Genomic DNA, 25,257 nt, shown 5'->3' with positions numbered 1-25,257 from the left:
ATATTAATTCTATAATAAAATAACTATATTGGCTACCAAAATGTTTCTGGGCAAAATACAAGGTGCTGGTTATAACCTATAAAGCCCTAAACAACTTAGGCCACTTGTAAATACCAACCCCGGGAATTAAGAGAATATCTTCATTATGAGCCCTATTGCCCATTGAGATAATCCAGAGAGGTCCGTCTGCAGTTGCCACTGACTCATCTGATGGCTCCTCAGGGATGGGCCTTCTCTATTGCCTCCCTGAGGCTTTGGAATGCGCTCCCTGAATAAATAAGAGCCTCCTCATCTCTGACAGCTTTAAAAAAGTATTTTAAAGATGCGTTTATTCACCCATGTTCTTTAATTTGAATGTTTTATTTTTTGTTTTGTGTGTTTTATGTTGCTGTAAACTGCCCAGAGATGTAAATTTGGGGTGGTGTACATTTATTATTTAATTTATGTATTACATTTGTATAACTGTAATGTTTGCCTTTTCACTCATAACATTTTTCAGGAAAAGCAAGAAGAAAATGAACTTCGTGCCCTCCCTCCCCCTTCCCCTGCACAAATCACTGCCTTGAGTTTTACATTGATGGATGCTGCAAAGGAACAAGGCATATCCGATAATGATTTCAAAATCCGCCAAGAAATTGTATATGATATGGAGAAGATAATTCAGCAGCCCTTACCAGGTAGCTGACAGAGATTCATCAGTTTCTTTCCTTCCAATGTAATGTAATGTAATGACAGTTTCTAGCATTCCTGAAAATGTTTTCAGGAGATTGGCACTGAAAACTAAAATTTGCATTTTTGTACTCTTTTGCCCTGAGGTAGATTTAAAAGGTCTGATGATAAGTTTCAGTTTAACTATAAACTACAGGAAGGTGAAGCCCAATTGCAGGAAAGTGAAACTTCAGTTGTTTTTCAAATGTGCATATGTGCTTCACTTGTGAACATTATTTAGCTTCTAGTAATGTTTTGTGGCTAGAAAAGAAAAGGAGAAGTTGATTAGCTTGTTCATATTAGTGAACAGCCGTGTAAATAGACACAGCATTGATTTACCTGTCATTGCAGGTCTCCTTCAGGTCAGAAGTACAACTGGTAGAAGCCTATGATGTTATTTCTTTGTGATGAAAGCAGAATATGATGCTGTGAGAGCACTATGTTCTCAACAAAAAGGTTCTGGTGTATAATATCATTGTCATTCTAATTGTATTTTATGTATGTTCTGTCTTGTGTAATTTCAATATCAAGTAGTGATGTTTTAACAGTATGGTTGAGAAAACAGACAAAACTGCCAGACTGACAATTAAAACTGGCAAATGTATTCTTCTTTTATAATAAAGAAACCATGTAGATATGCCTGCACCTGTGTTAGTTATACTTCTAAACTGGAGGGGACCTGTAATGATAATGATAATCAGTGCTGTACTGAATACATTAGTTGTATTCACTAATGTGAGCAGGCTACATAATTTTTGCTTTCTTCATTATAACATACCAGATAATTTGAAGAGAAAACAATGCATTTTAGTATAGTCTGAAGCAACAGGAGTTGCTTTCTAGTATGTTTTCTTTAAGATTTCAGCCATAGTAACATCAGCATTTTGAAAGAGTTATGAAAGCTACATGTCTGCTTACAGAATCCTTTCTTTATTTTCAGAGTGTTCATTGCGGATGTATGGATCTTGTCTAACTAGATTTGCTTTTAAAACCAGTGATGTTAATATTGATATAAAATTTCCCTCCACGGTAAGTAGAATTAATAACTGTGATGTTACTGAATTAGAAATATTTATGTTCATTGTCACACAAAAAATTCCTACTTGGTTTTTGTAACAGTAGTGAGGTTCTTGAAATTTCAAGAAATGAAATAAGCATTCTTGGAAATGTTGTTATGGTACAAAAAATTGGTACTGAGTTGGTAGACAATTAGGGATAAAACAAAATATCATCAAATTTTTTTGAATAAGGACAACTAATTCCAGTTCAGTCTAGTTACTTTATAATAACGCTTAATATTTGGAACACCAATTCCCCATTTTAAAGTTGTGAGTTTAATGTAATGATATAATGCTGGCAAATCATGCACTAGAGAAGGGCACCCTCCCCACTCCTTCCTGTCAGCTGAGCTTACCCTGAACTCCCTAAGAAGCTATGGCTGAGGGTTGGGGACCTTCAGAATGTTGTGAGCTACACCTGGTTTCACACTCTGTATATGTTCAGAGGGAAAGAGGGAAAGTCATATAATACATCAACTGAATTAGTTCTTGGAGATGGTGACCATGTAGGATCTGGGCACGCAAATAGAGAGGAAGACACACTCAGAAAGTTCAATGAGCTTTATTATCGAAAGTTGCTCATCATGATTAAATTCAAACAGGTCATCCAAATTAAACATGTTTCTGATTCAAAGTGTAGTGCATTGTGCCTAGCTATCAAATGTGTTGTCGTGCATGTGCAATCAGTAATTACATCTGTCTAACAAATCACAATAAAACATTTAGAGAGAAACAGAGAGAGAAGAAAGAAGGGAGGGCTTAGGAAAGGAATGGCAGTGATTAGTAGGGAGGAGGGAAGGGGGAGCAGGCTGAGCTGTTGGTTCAATAGGCATCTCACCAGTTTCATGAAGAAGGCTTCAAAAGGATTTGTTCATCGCTAGGGCATGTGGCTTGGGAACGATGCAAGCTTCAGGCAGGCCAGCAGGCTAGCGGTAGATGCTCAGAGCAAGGCAGAAAGAGAGCGAGCCATGGCTGAGTAGTCTTGACTCCTCACTATGCAGCAGAAGTCACAGACAGTCCCTATCCATGGATAGAATTCCTGCTTTAGCCCTGCAGCTTGAGCAGCTAACTCTGGGGATTGCTCTTGAGCAAAGATCTGCTGGTTAGGCAAAGCTTGCTGACTGGCCATGTCTGAGGTGGCCCCTCTTATACAAGCTGGTCCTTTTGATCTGTCATAAGAACATAGGAAGCTGTCATATACTCAGTCAGACCATTGGTCCATCTAGATCAGTATTGTCTTCACAGTGGCTTCTCCAAGGTTGCAGGCAGGAATCTCTCTCAGCCCTATCTTGGAGAAGCCAGGGAGGAAACTTGAAACCTTCTGTTCTTCTCAGAGTGGCTCCATCCCCTGAGGGGAATATCTTACAGTGCTCACACTTCTAGTCTCCCATTCATATGCAATCAGGGTGGATCCTGCTTAGCTAAGGGGATAAGTCATGCTTTCTGCCACAAGACAAGCTATCTTCTCCATGAATCTCAAAAGCGTAAATTGCTGCTATCCTCTAGATCCTGTTTCCTGACAATTATCGATCAGTTCAGGATATTAGGTCAGTCCAGGATAAACAGGATCTGGATTCCATCTCCTGTTAGCTGCTGTCAGAAAACATTGTATTCTTGTGTTCTCAAAACATACGCATTTCTTAAGCTGTTAGTCTGTCTTTGCTTAAGAGGGCAGACTCCTGGTGCCTTTTGCTCCAAAGAGTTTTTCCAAAGCCATTACCTTAGAGCAAAGTCCAGACAATTTGGCTTGTCTCATAGGAGTTAATCATTTCACTCATAGTTCAGTGATTCCTTACAACCGAGAATCTCTCAGTGGAGTTGCTGGCACAGACACAGGCCTCAGCCCGGCCTGCTGGGCTATGAGTGGTCCAATATGAGTAACCTGAGCCACAACAAGAAACGGTATGGGATGCGGCTGTGGAGGTGGGAGAGGAGGAATCCCAGAAACCACACTGGCAGCTGCTAGCAGAAGATGTTCTGCATTCCCCTGTGCTGCATCCATTCTGTTGCTGAAGGTCTCCCGACCTTTAGCCCTCAGGAGGGAGTGGGTAGTATACCTTTGGCTACAATTGGGACTTGCATCTGGGAAAATATCCTTAGCATTGGGCTGTGTATTTAATAAAAGAACAAAAGAGTATGAGAGTAGAGAAGGGTTTGAACAGATCATATATCACAGAACCTGTAAGTTTGTCAAGGACCAGGAAAGCCTTTTTGGAATGAATGTGCTTTGAGAGAAGAGGTAAAAGAAGCAGAATGAGCTGACTTGACTTGAATGAGTTTGTCTAATAATTTCAAGCTTGATGCAGTCCTTATATGCAGGGTCCAGGAAACTATAAGTGCACCAATGCGTTTGGGGGATCCCCCCAGTGCCTTTGAGTCCTGCGGGTCAGTGACATGTTTCCGATCTTGCAGAGCCCTTCCAGAGCATGAGCAGTGTTCCAAACTTTAAGGGCTCTGGCGCAAAAGCACACATGCAAGGAGACCAGAGCAGTTGCACAAGGGCTCCTGTAACATCCCTGCAATCCCTTGAAGTATGCCATCTGTTTTGGGATGTCAGCCAGATAAAGTGAAGGAAGAAGAGGGAGGGAAATCAAGGTGATACATATGAAGATGTATCTTCTAGGTGCTTCTGCTTGGAATCCGCTGGAATCTCTCAACTTTTTGTATTTCTTTCCCTACTGAAAGCATGTATGTAAGCCAGCGTGGTGTAGTAGTTAAGAGTGCTGGACTAAGGACCGGGGAAACCCAAGTTCAAATCCCCATTCAGCCATGAGACTTGCTGGGTGACTCTGGGCTAGTCACTTCTCTCTCAGCCTAACCTACTTCACAGAGTTGTTGTGAAGAGTAATTTAAGTATGTAGTACACTGCTCTGGGCTCCTTGGAGGAAGAGCAGGATATAAATGTAGTGATGATGATGATGATGATGATGTATGGAGCAGCAAAACATATTTTTTTAAAACCCCAAATTTGCATTGTTGTATCATGTGGCTTTACACTCTTCAAAGGGTGTAAAGCCACATGATGGTCCCTTCGAAGAAGCCACTCTATTCCATGACCTCAACACTTTTCAGGGTCAGCTATGCTTAGTGCTTTTTACATAAGCAGCATCATTCTCTGCATTCAAGGCAAAAGTCACATGTAAGCAATTTAAACCAACCTTTTCCTTTAGCATGTGTGGCAGTTACAGTCACTCAGGCCCAAAGCCTGATGCTACTTTGAGCATAGTTTCAGATGAAAAAAATTGGGTAAGTGTTAAGCAGGGATTTTTGGCCAGATAAATATAGAGGGCCTCTTATTGCTGTACCATGTCTGGCTATATACACATGTGACTGGCACAGCTGGGACATAGTATGTGTGTGTGGGGTGTGTGCGGTTTCAGAGGTAAGCATATCTGGCCCCCGAGCCTGTTTGTACATGTGGAGCCTGGATAATACCCTATGACTGTTAAGAAAATGATTATCTTGTTAACTTCCATAGAAACAAAATGGGCTAAAATAACCTTCTTGGTCATTGTTTTAGATGAGTCATCCAGATGTTCTAATACAGGTGCTTGATATTTTAAAAAACAGTGGTAAGTTTGCTTCTTTATTTTTCACTTTTTCCACTTTCTTCTGATTGATGGTGGGAATGCAAAGAGCTGTGGCAGAGGACGTGGTATGCTTATTACCTTTTCCATCACTGTGATGAATTTGAATCCAGCACTGTTAAAACATTTGAGAGAACTGTTGAAAGTGCTTCTATGTCCTGATATACTCTTCTGTGCTTTCCCCTCTCTTCAGCTTCTTATTCTGATGTGGAATCAGATTTCCATGCCAAAGTTCCTGTTGTTTTTTGTAAAGATGTTAAAAGGTTTGTGTACTTTGTGCTATGTGTTTGTGTTAAGAGGATTATTGACAAGATATCAACTTAAATATATTGTTTTACAATCCACTTTAGACTATAAAAGACAGAATGCAGTTTTTGTTCTTGAGTTAGCTTTAGAATATGTCCTTAGTCTGTAAAGAAGTAGGGACTTCTCACAAATGCCTTTGAAAACAACTAATAGTTGCAGCTTAATCAAAATTTTAAGCTCTTTTAAATCCTATTGATTTCAGCATATTCCACTGAAATAACTGGGGCTTTGTAGAGCTTAGTAACAAGGACCTGTTCGGCTCATACAACTCCCCTTCTCTTCACAAAAATCAGCTACAAAAAGCTGAATAGTAAGCTGGGAGCCAAACCTTTGGAGGGATTGGCCCAGAGTATTAAAAATGCAGTATCTGGGAAAATAAATCAAATGGTGGAAAGAAACCAGTGTAGATTATAGATATACCAAGAAATGCATATTTTTGTTTGTGTGTTCTCAAATTTCACTCACAAAGAGACTTACTATTTTTAAAATAATCTCTTTCAATGTCAGTGGTTTAACTTGCAAAGTAAGTGCTGGAAATGATGTGGCCTGCCTTACAACTGACCTGCTAGCTGCGCTGGGCAAACTAGAACCAGTCCTTGTTCCTTTGGTGTTGGCTTTTCGCTACTGGGCTAGAGTAAGTTTATAAATAAAACATTTGTCCCTTGCATGTGTACTTGTAATAAAAATGTACAGCACTTAGACAACCTGCTATACTACAAGTAAAGAGTAGTATATTTTTCTCTTAAAATTGTTTCTGTTTTTTGCATCAGAAAGTATAGAGTATTTGATTGAATTCCAAGGGGCTGAGTACAGAGCTTCCATGCACACTGAGACTTCTGCTTGTGCATGGTGCTTTTGAGACTTCTGCTCCCCACTGAAGCTCCTTGCACTCCTGAAAAGATGCTCCAGAAAGTAGGGATGTGCATGAACAGTTTTGGAGGTCCTTTCGTGGGCCTCCGAACCGGTTCGAACCCTAGCCAGCTCAAAGGCTCGGCGGCGAGTGGATGGCTTTAAGGGTGGGGTGCGTGTACTCCCCCCCATTTCCCCCCGCAGGCATACGAGTCCTTATGAGCCCATCGGGGCGGGGCAGCGTACCTCCCTGCTGCCCTGTGCCGCCGTTTACCGGATGTAGCTGGAATTAGGAAGTGCAGCTGCACATGTTGTACTCACGTACATCGAGTGCGTGCCATAACTCACCCCACCCCACCCCCTGCTGTTAAACTGGCCTCTGCCGGTTCCGTGTACATCCCTACCAGACAGTTGGAGGACCCTTCAGAACAACCTCCAATATAGTGTAAGGAGCTACAGTTGGAAGTGGGACTCAGGAAACATTTGTTATGTGTGCTGAAACACAAGGATGCACATATAGGGATCCTTTCTTCTCTGCTGGTTATTTGGAGTTTAATTCAACAGTTACAGCAAACAGTATAAAGGTAAAAGGTAAAGTGTGCTGTCAGGTCGATTTTGACTCCTGATGCCCACAGAGCCCTGTGGTTTTCTTTGGTAGAATACAGGAGGGGTTTACCATTGCCTCCTCCCACGTAGTATGAGATGATGCCTTTCAGCATCTTCGTATATTGCTACTGCCTGATATAGATAAATAAAACATTTGTCCCTTGCACGTGTACTTGTAATAAAAAGAGATGTAAGTTTTGGGCGGTATAAAAATGTTTTAATAAATAAATAAATAAATAAATAAATAAATATAGTACCAGCGGGGATTCGAACCAGCAACCTTCTGCCTTTAGCCAAGCATTTCCCTGCAGCGTCATTAGGTGGCTCTCGGGCAAATGGTATAGTGAGGGGGAAATTAGTGTACCAAAGGCACAAAAGGTGAGCTAAATATTCCTAAGTGATATGGAATTAACAAATAGAAGGAACATATGAAAGAATGTTGTAATTGAGTTCATGAATTATGTAAACATAAAAGATGATTTTTCTGGACTCTGGTCTATAGTCTGAGAAGAATGTTTGTGTGCTGCTTGGGGATTGTAACTTACAATCTGGCCATGCAAACGTGTGTGTTATATGATATGCTCTCTGATGCTCTTTAACTAAATCTTGTGAATATCTGAATTTAATGGGTGTCTTCCATATAACCTTTGTTTAGGTAGTAAGTAGCACTTCCTCCTTTCCAAACTATCCACTAGCCAAATATTTTAGATATCCTCCAGATCATTTGGTTAAATTTAATGTTTGTCATAGTGATACATATATATTAAATTATCACTGTTCCATTTGCTGTACCCTGGTTTTTACAGTCTTTAGTATCATGTTGTAGATATTGGGCATTTGTTTAGCATTTGTTAATTTTATTACATTACATTTATATCCTGTCTTTCTTCCATTATGGAACTCAAGGCAGTGTACATAGGGTTCCCAGGCAGTCTATCCAGGCACTGACCAGACCCAGACCTGCTTAGCTTCAGCAAGGTTGCTGAATCATGTGCCCTGGTTTTTTCAGATATCCTATGGCTGTAAAACGTTGGCTCAACTTAGGGTTTGCAAGGTCTACCATGTTTTGCTGCTGCTTCTTTGAGAAAGAAGAGGGGTGGGGGGAAATGCACGAACAGCATCAGAGAATTGTCTTCTTCCTTTTTGTAGTTGTGCCATATTGATTGCCAGGCAGAAGGTGGGATCCCCTCGTATTCCTTTGCCTTAATGGTGATATTTTTCCTTCAACAAAGAGAACCACGTATATTACCATCATATTTAGGCAACTGGGTAAGTGTTGTTGTTTTTAAGTAAAATACAAGGACATGGGTCCAAAGAAATGTGCAATTAGTTCTGTGGACTCAGGGGAGGTCTGGACTTGTGTGTGTTGCATATGATCTTGTTCTCTGAAAAGTCTTGTTTTATTCAGATTGAAGGGTTTGATTCTAAGAAGGCTGATGACTACCAGCTGAAGAGCATTGAACATGAAGAGTTGGTGGTATGGGAGTACAAACCATCAAATAATGGAGCAGGGAAAAATTTGAATGGTGTGGAAGGTAAAGCTAAGGGTGAACAACAAAGAGGTGGTAACAAGAAAACAGCAACCTTAGAAACAGACATCCAAAATAATCCAAAGGAGAAAAATGGCAAGGTGAGTCATTCTCTTTAAATGGAAGTTTGTCCTTTTCCTTGATTAACTTCTTAAAATTAAACAGTTGAATGCCAAAAGAACCAGAAATTTTAACTTTTTATTTTTCTGCTTCTTTCAGTCTCCATTAGCATTGGAAACACCACACCAGATATCTCTGGGACAGCTGTGGTTAGAATTGTTGAAGTTTTATACACTGGAATTTGCTTTGGAAGAATATGTTATCAGCATACGGGTACAAGAACTTTTAACCAGAGAGAACAAAATCTGGCCTAAAAGGCGTATAGCCATTGAAGGTGGGGTCCTGCATTTTGTAAGAAGAGTTTAGGAATTCTTTCTTTACTTGCCTAACTTGTACAGGTGAAACTCGGAAAATTAGAATATCGTGCAAAAGTCCATTAATTTCAGTAATGCAAATTAAAAGGTGAAACTGATATAAGAGACAGATGCATTACATGCAAAGCGAGATAAGTCAAGCCTTAATTTGTTATAATTGCGATGATCATGGCGTACAGCTCATGAAAACCCCAAATCCACAATCTCAGAAAATTAGAATATTACATGGAACCAAGAAGACAAGGATTGAAGAATAGAACAATATCGGACCTCTGAAAAGTATAAGCATGCATATGTATTCAGTACTTGGTTTGGGCCCCTTTTGCAGCAATTACTGCCTCAATGCGGTGTGGCATGGATGCTATCAGCCTGTGGCACTGATGAGGTATTATGGAAGACCAGGATGCTTCATTAGCGGCCTTCAGCAATTCTGCATTGTTTGGTCTCATGTCTCTCATCCTTCTCTTGGCAATGCCCCATAGATTCTCTATGGGGTCAGGTCAGGCGAGTTTGCTGGCCAATCAAGCACAGTACACTGTATACTTTTCAGAGGTCCGATATTGTTCTATTCTTCAATCCTTGTCTTCTTGGTTCCATGTAATATTCTAATTTTCTGAGATTGTGGATTTGGGGTTTTCATGAGCTGTACACCATGATCATCACAATTATAACAAATTAAGGCTTGACTTATCTCGCTTTGCATGTAATGCGTCTGTCTCATATATCAGTTTCACCTTTTAATTTGCATTACTGAAATTAATGGACTTTTGCATAATATTCTAATTCTCCGAGTTTCACCTGTATCTATAACGTGCTATACTGTATTATTAGCTGCAAATCTAAAAAAGATATAGAGGTTTGGGGAGTTGTGTGTGTGCCACATACTGAGCCTTGTTGAGTTATATTCATCTATTCATAACTGTTTTGAAGGAATTGATTGAAAAAGTTTTATTTTGTGTTAGTACTCAAATATCTCTGTAGTTGAATAGATTTTATTTCTAGAGAAGTAATTGTCACAAGCTGTTGACCTCAAATTATAAATCATTATCAAGACAAACATTCCTTTCCATTTTCTTCATACTTCTATGCTAAACAATTGTTATGGTCTTAGCTTTGAGGTGTAGCCCTTGTTAGCCCTGCATTAACTTCATTTACTGTGGTACTTTATCAAAGATAAGACAGATAAAAGAGACATAGAAGAGCAGATCAAATAAGGAAAACAATCCTAGTTGAGCGGTCATAGTGATGAGAATGGGAACATTAGCCTTGTTATTGCTAGGCAGCATCTTGCCTAGTACTTCCGCAAATAGAAGTACTTTCCCAACCCCCTGGGATGTATTTTCAGGGGCCTGCAGAGGCAAGGGTGGGAGCTGTGAAAATTAACTCCCGCCCTTGCATGAGCAGAACATCTTCCCTCAGAAGTGCTAGTCAGGATGCTGCCCTCTGTCTTTATCCCATATTATCATTCAACCTTGTGTTGAGAACAGTGCTCTTTTGCATAAAATTTATGGATTTGCATAAAATTTTGCAATCCATAAAATATGGATTTTGCATAAAATTTATGGAATTGCATTTGTATCAGTTAAAATTATGGCCATTATTATTATTATTATTATTATTTTTACATTTATCTCCCGCTCTTCCTCCAAGGAGCCCAGAGCGGTGTACTACGTACTTGAGTTTCTCTTTCACAACAACCCTGTGAAGTAGGTTAGGCTGAGAGAGAAGTGACTGGCCCAGAGTCACCCAGCTAGTTTCATGGCTGAATGGGGATTTGAACTTGGGTCTCCCCAGTCCTAGTCCAGCACTTTAACCACTACACCACTCTGGCTCTCAACTAAAGCTGCATTCTCACGACCAGACCAGTCTGATCATGGTTAAATAATTAACCACGATTGGTGAGCCCCACATGCTCTTGTGGAGTGGGTTGTGAGAATCTGGATTTTCCAAGCAATCCTGGTTAAATCACTGAAGTTAACCAGCATTGCAAACTATTTAATTGTGATTGGTATGGTTGTGAAAATGCAGCCTAATTAATTAAATCAGTTAAAACATGTGCAATCAATTGATGACATCCCCATAAATGTAAATATGAGGAAAATAACTATCTAAAGGGGGAAAAAGCTTCCTCTGTTTTTAGATAAGGCACACACATTGCAGCACCATTCCCCCATCATACAGAAGGGAATGCTCTTTTAAGGTGGTGCTTGCTGTCTGCAGTTTTTATAAATACTTGTATTAAAAATAAATCAAGGTTTTACAAGAAAAAGATATTTAAAATGCATTTTTGAGTGATAAATCAGGAGAGCCTGTTAAGTCAGACAAAGTATTTTTCACATTCTGATTTTAAAAATGTTTCAGCCCTATTTAAAATGCAGTATAGTAGTACTTGAAGAAGGCTCTAGCTTCTTAGCAAATAACTTCTTACTGCACTGGTTTGTCTTTTTCTAGATCCTTTTGCACTAAAAAGAAATGTTGCACGAAGCCTGAACAGCCAGATGGTGTTTGAATACATCCTGGAGAGGTTCAGGACAGCATACAAATATTTTGCCTGTCCACAGAATAAAGATGGGATTAAGTCCAAATCAGATACCAAGAAAAAGGAAAAGGGAAAAATTGGTAACAAAAAACCTGGAGAACCAGTAGCCAGTTGTTGCCTCCCAGAGCAGGCTAACATTACAGAGAAGCAGAACACAGGCCATGCATATAATATACAAGAGTGTGAGCTTAATGAATGTAGTGAAATGGAATCTACGTCCAGGAGATGTACTTCTGAGAATTTAGAAAGCTTGCTGGTAATGAAAGCAGAAATTGTAAAAACAAACTCTGAGGACAGAGAGGAGCCTGTGTCCCTTATTACTAATGAATGCTGTGAATTAGAGCAAAAATCACTTAAAGGAAAATATGATCAAGAACTTTCAGCTGAAGAGGAGCTCAACCATCGTTGCAGTTTTAGTGAACGTAGGTCCCAAGATGCAGATTCTGTTAATGAATTATCTGGCACTGAAAGCCAACAAAGTTCAGTAATGGAACATCCACAGAAGAGTATGTGCTCAGGCACTAGCACATCCGCTACCTCGCACAACTGCAAACCAGTAGGAGAAATTCAAGTTGCTAAAGATGAAGTCACCACAGAAGATATGCATTATGTGTTTGATAAATTTATTTTGACTTCTGGAAAGGTAAAATGTGCCTTAAGCATGTTCAACACTTCTTTTAATCCATCTTTATTTTATGAAATTCTATATTTCTTTAATATGTTATAGAAATTCATAGTGTTCACTATACTAATACTATAGTAAATACACGGGATAGATAGATAGATAGTATATAAATTCATAGTCTGTTGTGTTTTTTGTTCTTGTCCAGGTCTAGAAGAGTAGATGGTAACTGAACTAACTTCTCTTTGGTTAGAAGGCAGGGCCAGAAACCATAACAACCTGACATCCTCTCAGTTTATGGCTCTGCCCTCAACCAAAAAGCAGAGTCTTACAATTCTTGAACTTTGGCCTGGAAGCACAGCCAGTTTCGTTAGAGCAGCTTTTCCCTCCCACCACCTCACATCACACTATCCCCTGTCCTCTTAAGACAGACCAGTACTTTCACCTGATTCATCTTATTCTCTTGCAAGCCCCAGAGATCTGCTGTGGCTTTCCCTACAGATATTCCAACCTAATGGTGCTTTCCCCTGATTTTTTCACTTATGTTTTCAAAGCTGAATGGGATGACCTGCTGAAACCAGGACTTCTAGTTTGTTAGGGCTTACAGCTCTTGCAATTGGTCTTTATTTTTTGCGAAATTTCTATTTCTTGCTCCTCATGATTAAAGATGCTTTCAGTTATCCACTGCATTTAAAACATGTTTTATATAACGATTCTGTCATTCTGTTTAGAAAGGCTTCTGCTTTTCCTGATTTTTGTCAGTGGTGGAGAATAATTGAAGTGAAAGGAAGAGTTTTTAATTTGTATGTAGTTGTCATATAGATTATATGTTAAGAGATGTGTTCATACTAAGATGTGTGAAAAACTAGATCTTACAATCTTAGTAAAGGACTTTACAATTAAAATGTAAAAGGGTTTCTATTTATCTTTGTCATGATCAACTGTACAATCACACTAGTGGGTAATGTGCCTGCGCAGTAGCCTAGCGAATGGAATACTTAAGCACCTTGTGGTTCTTCAGCCCCGCACCTTGTGGTCAGGGTGACCGTTAAGTTTGGCAGTTGGAGCATCTACCACTCAGTTCCTTTCTGATCGCTGTTGCGTTGTCCTCATCAGGCCTCACTCCTCAATTTGGCTTGGTTCTTTGTTTTTTATTAGTGAGACAGGATAGATTACTAATTTTATTGGTTTCCCAGACTTGACCAACAGACTGACTTACAACTCTTCTTTTTCTAAGCCGACATTAAGACATATTTTAAGAAGTGTGAAGCATGTGGTCCAAAGTTTCCTACTACTGATCACCATGAACTATGATTGATTTGCTTAGGGGAGGATCATAACTTGAGTGTATGCAAAAACTGCGTTCCGTTCTTCTGTCAGACAAAAAAAAGAATAGGGAGCTTAATCTGAGAGCCACATTATATGATCAGACTCTTTGTCCTGCAACCCCAATGCCAAAATCACCATCAAGTTTGCCAGTGACAGGCTTGCCATCAGCTGCAGTGGCTGTATCCTTAGCACTTTTGGGCGTGTTGACATTGATGTTGACATAGCAACATCAATGTTCTATTTTGAATGATTTAGCTGCAAGGCACTCTTCCCTTATTGGAGGAGGAGGAGGAGTCAATCACTACAGTAGATAAAGAAGATGCCATGCTTCCATATTGACATTCAAGAAAGCCACAGCAAGTTTCTGCATTTTACAGTAGGAGATTTGGCACATCAATACAGAAGTTCTACCTTTTGTCCTCAATACTGCCCACAGGTGTTTGCAAAATTCATGTGTAGTTGCATCTCTCCAAACATAGGGGTTGTGGATTTACCTGTAATTGGATGACTGGATGATGACAGAAACATGCAGAGAATGTCTATGCTTTCAGATTCAATTTCTGCTTCATCTTCCACAAGATCTAGGAATCCAAGTATTTTGGAAGAAGTCACAACTGGACCCCATACAGAGGCTGTAATACATAGGAGGGGTATTAGATGCTTGCAACAAAAGAGTGTACCAGCCTCAAGAAAGAGCTGTGGGGATAGTGCAGCTGGTTCAAAGCTTCAAGAGGCTCCCAAGGCAGAGGGCAAAACATATTCAGAAGTTGATGGGTCTAATGGCATCTTGCATGTCTATGGTAAAGTACCCAAGATTATGTATAAGGGGTCTTCAGTTGTGGTTCCTAACAGTGCACAAATCAAATTACGACAGTCAGCTAATGTGGCTGGACATTCTTCAGAAGGTTTTAATGTTCCTGGTGTGGTAGTCAAGGGAAAGATGTTACTTTTCAGCCAACAGTTCCCACAGTAACAATAACAATGGATGCATCGGGAACACACTTCAGTGCACAGAAGGCACAAGGTCTATGGAATGGGCAACAAAGAGCACTGTACATATGTTTTCTGGAGTTACTAGCATCTTTCCTGACTCTAAAATAGTTTTTCCAATGATATGAGTCAAGATAGTGCATCTGCTGATGGACAACGCTATTGTGATAGCCCACCTGAACTATCAGGGAGAGACCATGTCAGGTTCACTGTGCAACATCAGCATACAGATTTGGAACTGGTACATACTGTGGGGAATATTCCCTATAACTTTACTTATAAAGAGAACAGAGAATGCATTGGTGGATCAGTTGAGCAGGAGAAGCAGTCATGTTTTGACCCACGCCATGAATGGGAGCTCAATTGGAAATACTTAACACGGGTATTAAAAGAGTAGAGTCATCCAAGGGTAGATCTTTTTGCTTCAGAGACAAATTACAAGTTGCCTCAGTTTTGTGCAAGAGCCGGCTTAGGCCTCAGATCCTTGGGAGATGCCTTTCAGATGCAGTAGAGGAATGGCTTATTTTATATATTCCTTCCATTCCCACTAATAATGAGAGTGTTGATCATGGTGGAAAATACCAGATGCATTCTAATGACCCCATGGTGTCCACACCATGTTTGGGTCCCAGTGCTGCTTCATTTATCTCAAGAACAATATTGATGGTTGCCTCAAAGGCAGGACTTGCTGATTCAGGATCATCTCAGCTTATCAGGTCTAAAACTAAGTGTCTGATGGGTAAACTACTAGACAGACTGTTTTTGAAAGGAAATGGCTTTAAGAAGGGTTTAGATAAATTCATATAGGCCAGGTCTATCAATGGCTATTAGTCTGAGGGCTATAGGCTACCTCCAGCCTCAGAGGCAGGATGCCTCTAAATGTCAGTTGCAGGGGAGTAGCAGTAGGAGAGAGAGCATGCCCTCAGCTCTTGCCTGTGGCTCCCCAGAGGCACTTGGTGGGCCACTGTGTGAAACAGGATGCTGAACTAGATGGGCCTTGGGCCTGATCCAGCAGGTCTTTTCTTATGTTCTTATGAAAGAATCTACCAGAAAAATTTACAATGATAAGTGGACACAGTTTTCAGAGTATGCAGAAAGGATGAGGTTCTGTCCTCGTATGGCTAACTTTCATCAAGTGCTTCTTTACCTAACTGAACTTAGAAAGGTCTCTCCAATACTTCCCTCAAAGTACATTTGGCAGTGATCTCTGCAAGGCATCTGGGATAGGGTTCAAAGTCTGCATTCTCACATCCAGATGCAATAAGGTTTTTAAAAGGTTTAAACAATTTGTATCCAAGTAAGAGGCCAATAGAGCAATGGAGTTTATCATTGTCCTTGATTCTGACTGAAAGTCCTTTTGAACCTTTGATATAGATACCATTAAAATTGCTGTCATTTATAACTGCATTGCTAGTTGCTATGTACAGAGTTTTATCATGATATATTAGTGTTAAGGCCTGATACAAATTTTATGCCTAAGACTGTATCCAGCCTTCATATGAACCAGGCTTTACTATTACCCACCTTCTTCAAGGATCTGTCCAGGGCATTAGAGAAGTCTCTGCATTCTCTGGATGCCAGGGAGCATCTCTTTATTACCTAGATAGGACAAAGAGCTTCAGGAAAGACACTCAACTGCTCATTTCATAAAAAGGGATATTGGCATCTCAATTTCTAGACAGAGGCTATTACATTGGTTGGTTGATCTGATTACATTAGCCTACAGGAAGCAAGGGGTTAAACCTCCATCCTCTCTAATAAAAGCCTTGGTGTCCGTCCGTGGACGGACACCAAGGCGTGTGTTCGTGCCTCCCTGGGCTGTTCTGGGCATGCGCGAAGCGCATGCCCAGAACAGAGCAAGGGAGACACGACCGCCAGCATCCGGCGGCCAGAAGCGGCTGTCCCGAAAAAGCCGGGTATGCGGCGGCGGGGGAAACTGGCCGAGGCGGCGGCGATGCCTCGGCCAGAGGACGCGGCGCGGCCGAGGCCTGGCTGCGCCGCCGAAGCCAGGCGGGGGGAAGAGGCGGTGGGGGAAGCTGGCTGAGGTGGTGGCGGAGCCGCCGCCGAGGCCTGGCGGCACTGCCGGAGCCAGGCGGGAGGGAGAATTTGGGGCCCTTGCCCGGCCAGGGAGACCGGCCACAGCATGGAGGCTGTCGGCGGCGGCGACAGTTGGTGCTTGCGGGGCCGGACGCGGAGGCAAGTCGGGGGGGGGAGGTGCTAGCGCCCGTTATTTCAACGGGCCTGAAAATACTAGTTGTCTATAAAAAGCTCACGCTTCCTAGAGCAGTTGCTACTTCTGCAGCAAATTTGCCAGACATCCCATCAGCAGAAATCTGTAAAGCAGCTGCTACTTCACCAGATCAACCTTTCATTAGGCATTACACCTTGGACATATGTTCTGCAACAGAAGTGAATTTTGGGAGGGCATTACTCAAAGTGTGCTGTGATAACGTTACTGTTAGAAGTGAGAATTCTAAAGCTCTTAGCACCTCAGTATACTTTTCTGGCTACTAGAGGCATGATGAGAAGTTGATAGGTCTGTCTTAGTCAGTTAGCGTCAGAATTGTTCATTTGTTGAAGGCTAGTGTCTGTTTGGGTATCTATTATATCAGTTCTTCTGGGTATGCCTTGGAATGTGTGTCCCAGAGCCCAGATGATTGGCTGGGCGGCAGACACACCTGATTGGCTGAGGCGCACCCAGGAGGATTGGTTGCCACGGCGTCCTAGCTGTGGAGGCCAGAGGTGGTGGGCCCGGTCCGACCGTAGAGGCAAGGCCCAGGAGGGGGGAAAGAAAGTGGCGGGGGGGAGTGGCAGTGGGGAGGAGAGGTGGTTGGGCCTGGAAGCAGAGACTGGGGCAGAAGTGGGGGTGGGAGAAGTAACCACCAGCCCCAAAGAACGCACAGATGCTCTGCGCGGGGTCGGCTAGTGTTGTTGAATTTCTCTCTCTTGGTATGTGATGTTTTAATTTCTCAATAAATCTGTATTTGTTTTTTGAACTCAGCCTACTGTCTCCAGATAATCTCTTGGACTAAACTTCTTTACCACTAGCATACTCTGCTGTGTGAGGATTTCAGTGCTTCTCCTTACACCCCTCAACAGTTACTGCCCCCACCTCCTGAGGCAAGCTAGTTAGTCGCCCACTAATTTGATTGTACAGCGGATCACACACAGATTAACAGAATGTTTACCTGTAACTGGTGATCTTTGAGTGATCTGAGTACATTCACATGACCCTCCCATCTCACTTACTTGTTATTAATTGAAGGACTGCTCAATACCACTGGGTGGCCCAGGAACTGAGCATTAGGTGTGCCAGCCACCAAACCTAATGGTCATGCAGAGCACAATGGGCAGGACTGAAGTGCCACGAGGAGCTTGAGTATTCCATAAGGCTATTGCGCAGGTCCATTATCTATTAGTGTGAATGTATACAGATCACTCAAAGATCACCATACAGATAAGCAGCCTGTTTTTTCCTTGTGTAGTATTAAGGCTGTAAAAAAATAAAATAAAATTAGAAGTCACTGAGCCCTTGCTCATGACCAGTGATAAAGGGCAAGAAGGCTACCGAGGAGGAAGCCTTTAAAAAGCTTATCTCCCTGCAGATGACCGAGGGCTCCTTCGTCAGGTGGTTCACCCGCCCAGCCGATTACTGGCTGCTGCCGTTAGCTCGGAAGGTTGGGACGCGTCCCGCCCCCTGCCCAGCTCCCATAATGCACCGTGTGAGTACGCGGTACATTATGGGGACTCCCCCCTCCCCGAAGCTGACCAGGAGCCCTGCAGTCTGGCTGCCCTGGCAGATGATCAGAAAAAAACTAACCTCGGTTAAGAGGGTGGCTTCAGAAGCGGGTTTGCCGCCGAGGCACCACTGGGATCGGGCCTGATCCCGGGGCTACACACATGCAGGCAAAACCAGGCTGGGCTTCCTTAGCCCAGTTTTGCCTGCACATGTGAATAGCTTCACTGTCAAACTGTAGACATCTTCCTGTACACAGCTGAGAGAATATTTCAGATTCTTAGGACCTGAGCCAACTAGGCACCTGATTTTTTTTTTTTAAAATTTGATAGTTAATTTGCTAGTTTCTTTTTGGTCTATAATTAATAACAGCAGACAAATATTTTTGAAGTAACAGCTGCAGAATGAAAAATTTAGTACATTAGTTTTAGTTTTGTACTCATACATGGTTAAGAGTTTAAACTTCAGGGTTCCCTCAGAGGGACCCTCAAATGCCACATAACTTCATGAGAACAACACTATGTGCATAGGCATATCACAGAGGAATAAAAACAGAAGTTCCATTTGGAGGTTCTAACATTTACTCTCGAGCATTAGTCTCCTTGATGTCTGTAATATAATGTCTGTTTGCAAGGCATACATCTTTAGTGTTTTTGGAGATGAAACCTGTCCCTGGACCACAGGATTGTTAAGACCTGTACTTACTTTCCCAGCTCCAGATTTCTTATGCTGCTTCTTGTTTCCTGCTATTCTTACCACAACCATAACCTTTGGCTTTCTTTATCTCTATTTAGTTGCTTCACTTCCAGAGTTTCCACACAAAAATGCGTTGCTCTCCTGAGATTCTTGCAATACAAAGGCTATTTTTAATATAACTCTCCCCACTGCCCCACACATCATGACTGTTTTACCAATAGGGACTAATAATAGATAAGTCATGCCACATATAAACTCTTTGTACAGGTCTAGCTATGGCTTAGATACTATTGACAGAAAAGTTCCTTTGAGAAACTCAAGATGCTGATTAAGTTCCCCCCACTGCATCATTAAATCTTACTATGAATATTATTCATTACTGTCCATCTGCCTGTTTCTTGTGCTTTGAAGTTGTGCCACTTGGATACAAGGAATGTAAAATGTTGTGTAGTTTTGGCTCCTGTAATGCTGCAAGACAGGATTAACTACAGCTTCCTCTCAAATGACGGGGGACACTATGGAAATATGTGTGGTATACACTCCCTCCCATTTCTAATGTATAAAGTAAGCTCGAAAAATAATGATTTCCCCAAAACTGATCAGTGACTTGAGCTGACACTGTACATTTTCCCATTGGAATGCACCAGCTATCTTCCTTAGGAAAATAACATCACTTGCGTAGACAATTTTAAAATAAAACATTTTTGTTTGTTTTTGCCATAGCCTCCAACTATAGTATGCAGTATCTGCAAAAGGGACGGGCATTCCAAAAATGACTGCCCGGAGGATTTTAAGAAAATTGATCTAAAACCACTACCACCAATGACAAGTAGATTTAGAGAAATTCTTGATCTAGTATGTAAAAGGTGTTTTGGTAAGTACAGTTTTGCTGCTGACCAGGTTGTGGATTCTGCTTTAAATGTTAACAATGCAGGACTGAAGTTAATTTATGTGACTAAGGTCATCAGAATGTTCTGGAGGTTTGAGTGGGATTGGAAATGGCAGGTTGCCAAAGTGGCAAGGGAAGTAGGTTTGGTAATTGAGGTACCTTTAGTAATGGCCAGAATCTGCAGCTCCAGAATGTAGACCTGGGCATTTTTCTCTAGGAGTTTTGTTTGAGTGACACAATTGCATGAGACAATTGTATCCTAAATGTAAAAGGCCATCGGTCAATGGCTACATGATTAATGTCACAAGGATTAATAAAATATTCAATAAGAGAAATACTAGGAGATATTTCTATATATATTGCTGAATGCCTCAATTAACATTTTGTTTGTTTAGATGAGTTGTCACCACCTTTCTCAGAGCAACAAAATCGGGAGCAGATTCTTGCAAGTTTGGAAAGATTTATTAGAAAAGAATACAATGGTATGTGATAGGAAATGTTGATGCTATGTAAACGTGAAACTTTTTTTAAAAGGCAATGTATAAATGATAAAGGTCGTGGTTTGGGGTGGTTGTTTTTTGTTTGTCTAGCCTAGACTTTACATATTTATTTGTTAAAAATGTATATTCTACTTTTGACACTAAAGGTGGCTTAGAACAAAACATTTAACCCATTAATATTAAAACCAGTTGTATTAATACTAAAATACTATAATAATATTAAAATCACATCATTTCAAAATCTTGATTAACAATAACAGCAGCATCTAAAATCAGTATCAGCAGCAAGTTAATAGAATATAAAGAATACAGCTGCATGTCTGTCTTGAAATAGGGTTATGTGTACAGTACTGTATATGAGATAGCACCTTTTTAGCAGGAGCTTTTCTCTGGTACACAGATGTTTCCAGGCAGAAAGAGTGGATTGTATCCAAACCCTGTCTTCCACATGTGTTATCTAGTGCTCATTCGGAGGTGGACCTTCCTCCCCGCCCGGCCTATTTCCCCTTCCATTTTCAGCCACCTGCACTCCAACAAATAGGTGCTACAGTGTAGTTTGGCACACGTTATGCATTAGGAGGATGTTCTACATGTTCTGTGTTCGCATATGGGGATAGAATAAAAGTTGATATCAAGTACCCAGAAACTAAGAGAAGAGTAATGAGAAAGATTCGGGTTAATAACATAGAAATAGGAAGTAGTAAACGAGCAAGTCTAGGAAGCTGCATTTCTACATTTAATACCAATTAATAAAAAATAGACACAATTTGTCTAAAAATAGACACACTATTTGATTACTGAAAATTGTTAAGCCTATTTTGCTGGAGTGAAGCTATTTGATAGATACTTTTAAAGCAACTGTTTTTATATAATACAGTATCATGTGTATATTCACAGACATTCAAGCATATTTTCAGACACTGGAAATAATAGGCAGGGCCTAGATTAAGTTAGTCATGATTAAGCACCATTGAAATAAATGAGAAGTTAGTCCTGACTAACTTACATTCTATTAATTCCCATGGCATTTAATCATGATTACCTTGGTCTGGATACTGTACTGTGTTTTGTGTTGGTAAATGCGACACGGTTGCAGTTATATTGGTTTTGCAAAAATATGGATTAAAATGCTTTGTGAAATGTGTTGTTTGAGGCTGAGATCATATTGACCAGCCAATCACTTTCCATTGTGAAAAAGTTTAAAGTTAGTTTAAAATTTTTGACATCCTGTTATTTTGGTCAGACAAGGCCAGACTATGTCTGTTTGGCTCTTCAAAGAATGGATTTGGATTCCGTGACAGTGACCTGGATATCTGTATGACTCTAGAAGGCCATGAAAATGCAGAGGTAGGAGCGCCCCCCCCCCCTTTAAATGTTGTAGTGTAAATTGATGGAAAATGTACTTGGTGTTTTCTGATTTAAGAGACACCATAAAGGTAATAATATAGGCATTTTAATTTATTTTCCCAGAAATTAAATTGTAAGGAAATTATTGAAAGCTTGGCAAAGGTTCTTAAAAAGCATCCAGGTATGTGTATTACATTGTACGCTCAATAATATTTGCATTTATGTGTGTATATTTTAGTGACAGATAATATTTTATATGCTGAAACCTTACTTTTCTTAGGTTTAAGAAACATCCTGCCTATTACAACAGCCAAAGTGCCTATTGTAAAATTTGAGCACAGACGAAGTGGCTTGGAAGGAGACATCAGTTTATACAATACACTGGCAAGTATCTGTTTCAATAGACATTAGAGCACTATTCCAAATACTGCATGAAAAGCTTTCCTGTATATACTAACTTTTGAAAGTAAAAAAAATTGCAGATAGTGGCTGACATGTTCTGCAGCAAAACACATGTGGTCAGTCTGCCTGTACCGCTGCGGGGTTCTAGCACCCGCAGTGACACTACTGCACAAGAGAGCTGTTCCAGTACAACTCACCCTTGCATTGTCTCAGGTTGTGCTGTACTTGCATTATTTGAAATGCAAGTATTATGCAATCTGCAATTGTGCAAAGGTAAGGTGTACTGGAACAGCTCTCTTGTCCGCAGCATCAACGTGTATGTTAGAGTCCTGCAGTGGTGCAGGTGGTTCTGCACCAAACATGTTTTGCTCTGGAGCCTGTTAGTCATTGTTTAAAACATTTCAGGCAAAGACTGAAATGAGAAAATGATGGTGTGTGAAAAATGTTTCGTCAGTGGCTAGCATCTTCACTAACGCTGTGTATGTGCTTTAACATCAGCACACACATAGCACTAGTCCTCACTCTTCTGAAGTGTGTCTTAACTTGTGAAAGAGTGCAAATTCTTTCAGAGCTCTCCCTGTACTTTGGAAGTATCATTGATGATGTCAGCCAGTGCTTACTGGCATATAACCATAAGTCATTATAAAACAATGAAAAGGGGGCTGCTGACTGTCCAGACCTATTGCATATAAATGGCCCACAGCACATTCATTTATTTATTCCTCGTATACATTTCTAGGAGATGCATTCAGAAAGGCTGAGATCATACAAAGGGACAATAAGCTTGTTAGTTTATACAGCATTTATTGATACCTATAACACTTCATGGCAATTGACTGTATACTGTTAATTCTCTTATACTTTTCTTGGCAACTACTGCAAACAGTACAAGCTTATAAGTAATGTATTTGTCTAGACCAGTGCTGTGGGCACATTTTTGGCATCCCACAGGGGTGTGTGCTGGGCTCTCTCAGCATGAATTGTCCCCTTTGCTAAGCAGAGTCTGCCCTGGTTTGCATTTGAATGGGAGATGTGTGAGCACTGTAAGATATTCACCTCAGGGGATGAGGCTGCTCTAGGAAGAGCACCTGCATGCTTGCATGCAGAAGGTTCCAAGTTTCCTCCTTGGCATCTTCAAGACAGGGCTGAGAAAGATTCCTGTCTGCAACCTTGGAGAAGCTGCTGCCAGTCTGTGTAGACAGTACTGAGCTAGATGGACCAACGGTCTGACTTGGTATAAGGTGGCTTCCTTCCTTGGTATAAGGTGGTTACTATGTTCCACTCTGCCTCTTGCTGCACTGCTCCACATCAAGCCAGCTCCTGGGCAGCGGAAAGGAGGAAGCTGCCGTCAGGGGCTCCACATCCAATCGAAGAGCCGCTTGGATGTGGAGCAGTGCGGCAGCTCTCGTACAGCAGAAGGGATGAAAGGTCTAATGGCAACTTCCTCCTTCTACCCAGCCTGGAACTGGCTACAAATGAAAGATGTGCATGAGGAAGAAGGAAGCTGCTATTTAGGCCTTTCTTCCCTTCTACTGCATGGGAGTTGCCATGCATGCACGTCCTTCATTTGTATCAAGTTCTGGTGAGTGGGTAGTGATAAGAGGCAGCGGCAGTGGAGAGGGGAGAGCTGAGTGCTGGGAGAACCCCAGCATATAACCCTGTGGCAATCCCACTGCCCAGGGAGGCTGCCCAGATGGTGGTTGAGGGGTGGTAGGGCTGCCAGTTGTAAGGAGACTGCCGGGGAGGGGTAGTAAACACAGGCCGACCCTCCCCTAGCTATTAAAATTTTAATAAAATTAAATTATATTAATTTTCAAAATGTATTTTAATTAATTATCTTATTTTAAATTTTAAAACTGACCTTGGCTCCCAAATGCCAAGTCATGGTTTGTGAACCCCTGGTCTAGACCAATAAAAAGGGGAAAAATGAGTATCTGTTAACTACTTAATCCTGTACAAAAGGAAAAAAAGGAAATATTGTGCCGTAGAGTCAGTGTCAACTCCTGGCGACCACAGAGCCATGTGGTTTTCTTTGGTAGAATACAGGAGTGGTTTACCATTGCCTTCCCCCATTCTCCCTACGAGATGATACCTTTCAGCACCTTCCTATATCACTCCTGCTGCCCAATGTAAGAGTTTCCCATATTCTGGGAAATACACCAGAGGGAATTTGAACCAACAGCTTCCTGCTCTCTAGGCAGATTGCTTCCCTGCTGTGCCATTAGGTGGCTAATCTAGTACAAACCTTTGAGATAATCTCTTCTCTACGGTTCATCTATAGTGGACAATAAAAGATGGAATGAACAATGATTAAGATGACTCCAAAATATTTGCCATAGATATGTGCCATAGATATTATTTGGAAAAGCACAATGTTGAGGAAAGCTTTCTTCAACAGGAGCATCAGTTCTTGAATGTATCTTTGCTGTGGATGATTCAGTTTAAACAGAAGGTACTCTTTAGGAAAAAAAGACTGGATGGTTCTCAGCTCTAAAAACAATTCATTATCAATTAAAACTCCTTTTATACTTAACACTTTCTTACTTAACAGTGGTGAACAGCTCAACAGATAGCTTTTACTCAACATTAAAAACATTCACTGAAGTTTAAACACTGCTAGTGGTATATGAAAAATCTAGAATAAAAATTGAAATGAAAAAGTGGAGCATTTTTTCATAACATTTTAATGCACGTAAAGCAAAACTTTTAGTCCAAGTTTCTTTTCTTTGTAAGACAACAGTCATGCAGTTGGTCATGCCTCAGCCACTGTGGTTTCTGCTGAAAAACAGATGAAAAATTGAGTATATACTTCACAATCACTTTCAGGTCAGATCCTTGTTATCTGTCCCAATTAAATGCTGGTTAACCTCCGCAATTTAACTGGGATAGCCTGGAAATTCCGTGTTCCCATTATCTGCTCTGTGGGAACACACGATAATTCTGATTGTGATAACACATCCTGAATTTGTCTTCAGTTATGTTCTTATGATCCACCTGAAATGTTGTAAAAATAAAAATGTTCACCTGCAACCTTTTCCTTTTAAATCTTCCTGATATTACATTCTACCCTTGTGTCTATTGCTGCCACCACTTTCTTTAAACTCCTCTTTACCCATTTTTTAACCTAGTA

The 25,257-nt window shown here is 40.9% G+C and overlaps 1 protein-coding gene across 2 annotated transcripts in view; it reads left to right on the top strand.

Annotated features, from left to right (window-relative positions):
* The window catches only part of TUT4 (terminal uridylyl transferase 4), an 82,885-nt gene that overhangs the window by 8,780 nt on the left and 48,848 nt on the right, over window positions 1-25,257 (top strand). The window contains exons 1-15 of one of the 2 annotated variants that reach the window (XM_053246544.1): window positions 544-677; window positions 1,060-1,164; window positions 1,649-1,737; window positions 5,287-5,338; window positions 5,547-5,616; window positions 6,167-6,293; window positions 8,264-8,383; window positions 8,523-8,744; window positions 8,863-9,037; window positions 11,529-12,259; window positions 19,713-19,863; window positions 20,274-20,360; window positions 21,622-21,725; window positions 21,849-21,906; window positions 22,006-22,109. In XM_053246544.1, the coding sequence (XP_053102519.1) occupies window positions 1,116-1,164; window positions 1,649-1,737; window positions 5,287-5,338; window positions 5,547-5,616; window positions 6,167-6,293; window positions 8,264-8,383; window positions 8,523-8,744; window positions 8,863-9,037; window positions 11,529-12,259; window positions 19,713-19,863; window positions 20,274-20,360; window positions 21,622-21,725; window positions 21,849-21,906; window positions 22,006-22,109 (2,139 nt within the window). In that variant the 5' untranslated portion in view covers window positions 544-677; window positions 1,060-1,115. Of the gene's footprint in view, window positions 1-499; window positions 678-1,059; window positions 1,165-1,648; window positions 1,738-5,286; window positions 5,339-5,546; window positions 5,617-6,166; window positions 6,294-8,263; window positions 8,384-8,522; window positions 8,745-8,862; window positions 9,038-11,528; window positions 12,260-19,712; window positions 19,864-20,273; window positions 20,361-21,621; window positions 21,726-21,848; window positions 21,907-22,005; window positions 22,110-25,257 lie in introns of those variants that run through there. The other variant, XM_053246543.1, reaches the window with a different exon arrangement.

The sequence above is a fragment of the Hemicordylus capensis genome, chromosome 4 (genome assembly GCF_027244095.1).
Source record: "Hemicordylus capensis ecotype Gifberg chromosome 4, rHemCap1.1.pri, whole genome shotgun sequence".
In the NCBI taxonomy this organism is placed as follows: Eukaryota; Metazoa; Chordata; class Lepidosauria; order Squamata; family Cordylidae; genus Hemicordylus; species Hemicordylus capensis.
Note: the sequence above shows the minus strand (reverse complement) of the source record. Positions and strands in the feature narration are given on the sequence as shown.